The sequence below is a fragment of the Histoplasma capsulatum genome, genomic scaffold (genome assembly GCF_000149585.1).
Source record: "Histoplasma capsulatum NAm1 scaffold_1 genomic scaffold, whole genome shotgun sequence".
NCBI classification, from domain to species: Eukaryota; Fungi; Ascomycota; class Eurotiomycetes; order Onygenales; family Ajellomycetaceae; genus Histoplasma; species Histoplasma mississippiense.
In genome coordinates, this window is record NW_001813982.1 from 1,545,524 (window position 1) to 1,547,756 (window position 2,233).

The window sequence follows — 2,233 nt, forward strand, 5'->3', positions numbered from 1 at the left end:
CAGAGAAGATTGAAGACTAGATAAGTTGTATATTCCCCTTGCACTGGTTTCTCGGCAAGACTACAAGCTTGGGTCTGTGGAAGTTTGTTTTCAGCAGGTGACGGTAGGAGGGGATCAAAGTTGGGTAGATGATGACATGCTTGATTTAACAGGCGCGCGGGGGCGTCCCTATTACTACTTCTTCCTCTTCCTGCTTTCCACGTCCGCTCCCAGTAAAAATCACACACTCGGGGAAAGGAATGGATGGAAACTGTAGCTGACGTAAAGCAGGGAAAGAGAATTAAAAAAAAAAAAAAAAAAAAAAAAAAAACTCATAAATACCAATGGAGTATTCCCTGAATAATCAGCATCATTCAAAATCCACTCCTCCTCACCACGGAGGATATCCTTCACTTTCTCGAGGTCTCCATGCGCAATCGCGTAGCCCAGTGCAGCCAAACTCTTGACTCGTTGTGGTAAAGCGCCGTCTGGGTGTTCGAAAAGTGGCTGTGAGTGTTCAGTAAGTTCTCCATGAAGGGAGATGGACATGTCGCGCGCGACAGATTGAGGGGTTGCCCCGGGAAGAGCAAGTAGGTAGGCAAGTTTAGTCAATGCAGCTTCCGTCGTCATATCTTGACCAGCAACAACGCCGGCACGGTAGAGGGTCATTCCTGGAGCATAAACTGGGCTGACAAAACCGGAAAGGCCTTGTTATGGTGGGTGAGTTCCAATTTTCAAAAAAGGAAGAAAAAGGAAAAGGAAAGTGAAGGAAAGGAAATGGAAGATATACATTGCGTGACATTTACAATAACAATCCCGCGCTTAATCGCAGCCGCGAGCACGTCCGTCATTGCATTATCCTGACCACCTGGTGCATTTCCGGCGCCAAACGTCTCGAGCACAAGGCCCTTTAATCCCTCCAACCGCAACACGGCGTCCACCATCTCTGGCTTAATTCCAGGGAATATCCTCAGACAGGCCACATGCGTTGTATCCAGGTTGACCTGGATGCTAAAATGCTCAATATGCGTCGGCCTATGTACAAGATCCCACGCCACATTCGTCTTCATGGCCGTTGTGACAGCCAGGGGCGCGAAATTTGGCGAATCGAACGCTGCAAATGCGCTCGCGGACACTTTAGTTGCCCGGTTCCCCCGCAGCAGCTTATAGTTAAAATACAAACATACTTCCGGAATCATGAAATTGCCCGCGATCACCAGCGAGCCGAGGAGATTGTTCGTAGCGTCGTTCTGCAACTCAAGCATGGGGGCCTGCGACCCGGTCAATATCACTGGTTTCCCTAGGTTGCGCAGCATGAAGCTGAGTGCGGAGCATGTGTAGGCCAGACTGTCCGTACCATGCAGGACAACGAAGGCATCGAAGAGCGTGTAGTTCCAGGAGATAGTGAGGGCGATTTGGGCCCAGCCCTTCGAGTCGATTGAGCTGCTGTCGAGCAGTTCATCGAATTCGAAGACTGTGTAGCGGACGCGGCCGCCATAGGAGGTTGGTAGTGTGCGGAGGCTATCGTGTAGTCGCCGCTCACCTATGCCGTTAATGACGACGTCGAGGGGTTTGGGGTTGGATTTGTCATTGAAGATGGGGACAGGCTCCAGCGCAGTCTTCTGAAAGCCGCGTGCGGGGATGAAGCCGGAATCAGAGCGCTGCATGCATATCGTGCCGCCTGTCATTATTATTAGGACGCGAGATTCCGGGCGGATTGGTAAACCCGCTCCATTATGGATTGGGCGTTGCTCCGCTGCTGTCATATGTCGACTGGATGTAGTATATAGAGAGGTATAGGAGCGGGGTATGCGCGTGAGATATATCCGTTTATATTGGAGAAGAGGGTTGCGGTAAGGGAAGGCCTCTTTGGGGCAGCGGTCCCCGTTTCTCCCGCGATTTCACAGCTCCTCTTCGCAGAATGTTCGCAGATATGGTTCTTCGATTAATCGCATCTAATCAGAACCGCCAAATCCGTAGCGTGATAAAACATGTATAAAGATTGCAATAATCGCTGGTAGTTAGGAGGCACAGGAACAACATTTCCTTCTATCTGTACGTAAGGAATCAACTTTAGATTACCTTAGGCATGTGCAGAGTGGAAGAAACGAAGTGAAGAACTATTCTGTAGACATGGTGATATATCCAGGCCATCGGAGCCCAAAAACAAAAGTTGTATCTAGTTGATCCGGGAATTAGCTCTGGACAGCCAGCAAATAGCATGGGAGCGGTGAAATCACAAGATCAACCGGAT

General features: G+C 49.8%; 1 protein-coding gene across 1 annotated transcript; it reads right to left on the bottom strand.

The window, feature by feature from the left end:
* Nucleotides 1-145: 145 nt before the first annotated feature.
* HCAG_00450 (conserved hypothetical protein) lies at nucleotides 146-1,667 on the bottom strand (the record flags this gene model as incomplete). The annotated part of the gene is made up of 3 exons (XM_001543354.1): nucleotides 146-250; nucleotides 322-686; nucleotides 770-1,667. The coding sequence occupies 3 exons, from the start codon at nucleotides 1,665-1,667 to the stop codon at nucleotides 146-148; spliced, it is 1,368 nt and encodes a 455-aa protein (XP_001543404.1).
* Nucleotides 1,668-2,233: the final 566 nt, after the last annotated feature.